The following is a 2,084-nucleotide window of genomic DNA, read 5'->3' on the forward strand; positions in this document are numbered from 1 at the left end:
CCATGACTGGATCAAATCAGGCTGGGCTTCTGAAGGCCTCTGGTCCCCAGCTATCCTGGTGCCCACAGGCCCTTAATGCCTACTTCTTCCACCACTCCCCACCACACGCCTCACTGGGCTGAGGGCCAGTCAACTGCCTCCACTCCTTTGAACTATGAGGAGAGAAAGTCAGGGATCAACCACCTCCCTCCAGAGCTGGGTGGACCCAGGGATGGTAACTCTACTTTCTACCACCAGGGAGAGAAAGGAGATGCTGGCAACTCCATTGGAGGAGGCAGAGGGGAGCCCGGTCCACCAGGGCTCCCAGGGCCCCCAGGGCCAAAGGTGAGTCTTGCCCTGGGAGCAGTGCTCAAGGTTGATGTTTGCCTGTGTCCTTATCCTCAGCCCATTCCTGGGGACTCTGTGTCCCGGGTACCTTGCCTTCTCTAGTCTTCTGCTCCAGATGTGTGGTTTTTCCAGTGGATCCTGGAAAGGTCATTTGGTCTGAGCTCTAGCTTCCAAGCAGTGACTGTTTGATCATCCAGGAGAGATGTACCCCCAGGGCAGATGGGTGGTTCCATCGATTGAAATAACTATGGTGTAACTGAGTCAGGGACCAACGGCTGCAGGGCCTTAGGATAGCCAGAAAGGCCCCTCCTCTAGGCTCTGCATAGGTGGAAGGTCAGTGAGCTGCTGGGCCCCGCCCGGTGCTTGTACACGGCAGGGAGAAGGGGAGCGGTGGCAGTGGAGGCAGGGAGAAGGGGAGCGGTGGCAGTGGAGGCAGGGAGAAGGGGAGCGGTGGCAGTGGAGACGGCTGCAGATGGGACTGCCCACACCTTCTTGCTCTGGGCGGAGACTGCAGTGCTAAGATGTGAGTTTCCCAAAGCAGACGCCTCCTGCATTGCTTGGTTTATTTCAGTGCACAGGGAAACAAGGGAGTCTCTTTCTCGGCTTATAAGGAAAAGATTAATTACATGATCAATGGCAATACACACATTTATTCTACTGACATTTATCAAGGTCCTGCTGTGGGTGGGCCTTGCATGAGCAGTGGGACTGCAGAGAACCTACCCTGGGCTGGCCCACAATCTAACAGGACAAACAAACACACGGTCCACAGGACTATAGTGTAAGGAGCCAAAGGAAACCCACAGACAGGCAAGGTGTAGTGGCAGGAGGGGTCTCAGTCTTCCCCTTCCCCGTGCCCCGTGCCCATCTTACTGTGGCAGGAACGGAAGCCCCCTGGCATGGGCACCAGCTTTGTCAAAGGTGCCTGCCACCCGGGCTCCTAAACATCCCCAGCATTGGAGTTTTTCCCTCTGACCCACAGGGCACGGATACCTGGCATGTTTTGGGCCTTAGTTTGAGGTCAAAGAAATCTGGTCACTATTGTCCCTGTGCCCTGTGACAAAAGAAAGAGAAAGCTAGAAGACTGTTCCCAAAATCATGTCCTGCTTTCTGGTCCACATAAATGTTTAAAAAGTGACATGTTTAGAATGGGCCTCCTCCTACCTCCCCTGTCCCTCCTGTCCTAGGCCTCCTGGAACGCTCCCCACCCCTCAACTCCCCTCCACACACACACAGGCCCAGGGCCTTCACCCTCCCCTGGGTCTCCCAGGCAGGACAAGGTGTGTCCTTGAAAGTGTTCTGGGCTCCAAAATGGCCCACCAGGGGCTGCTGGCAGTCCATGGTTGGGGGCCAGGACAGAACTGGGCATGTGTGTGTGTTAGCTGAAAACTGAGGAGGGCCTGGCTAGGGTTGGGGAAGGGGAGGGAGGGGGGTGGACACCGGTAAGTGGTGCAGAACTCAGAAAAGGAAGGGAGTAGGAAGGAGGGCTGCCAGGAGGAGGTGAGATGCAGGCTGGGCCTAAGCATGTATAGGAATCAGATAGGTGGAACGGATGAGTTAGTAGAAGCCAACAGGGAAAGAGAAAGAGGCCCAAAGACACTTAATACTCAGAACATCAACAGCAGGACCATCTTTTTCCCCCTTGAGCAGCTGTCCAAGCTGCCTTGCATGACCTCATCCCATCTCTCCTCTTCCCCAGGGAGAAGCTGGTGTTGATGGCCAGGCCGGCCCCCCAGGACAGCAGGGAGACAAGGTAC

The 2,084-nt window shown here is 55.8% G+C and overlaps 1 protein-coding gene across 1 annotated transcript in view; it reads left to right on the top strand.

Annotated features, from left to right (window-relative positions):
• The window catches only part of COL13A1 (collagen type XIII alpha 1 chain), a 262,813-nt gene that overhangs the window by 227,616 nt on the left and 33,113 nt on the right, over positions 1 to 2,084 (top strand). The window contains 2 exon segments of the mRNA XM_011372185.1: positions 238 to 324; positions 2,027 to 2,080. Coding sequence (XP_011370487.1) covers positions 238 to 324; positions 2,027 to 2,080 — 141 coding nt within the window.

The sequence above is a fragment of the Pteropus vampyrus genome, unplaced genomic scaffold (genome assembly GCF_000151845.1).
Source record: "Pteropus vampyrus isolate Shadow unplaced genomic scaffold, Pvam_2.0 Scaffold202, whole genome shotgun sequence".
Classification (NCBI taxonomy): Eukaryota; Metazoa; Chordata; class Mammalia; order Chiroptera; family Pteropodidae; genus Pteropus; species Pteropus vampyrus.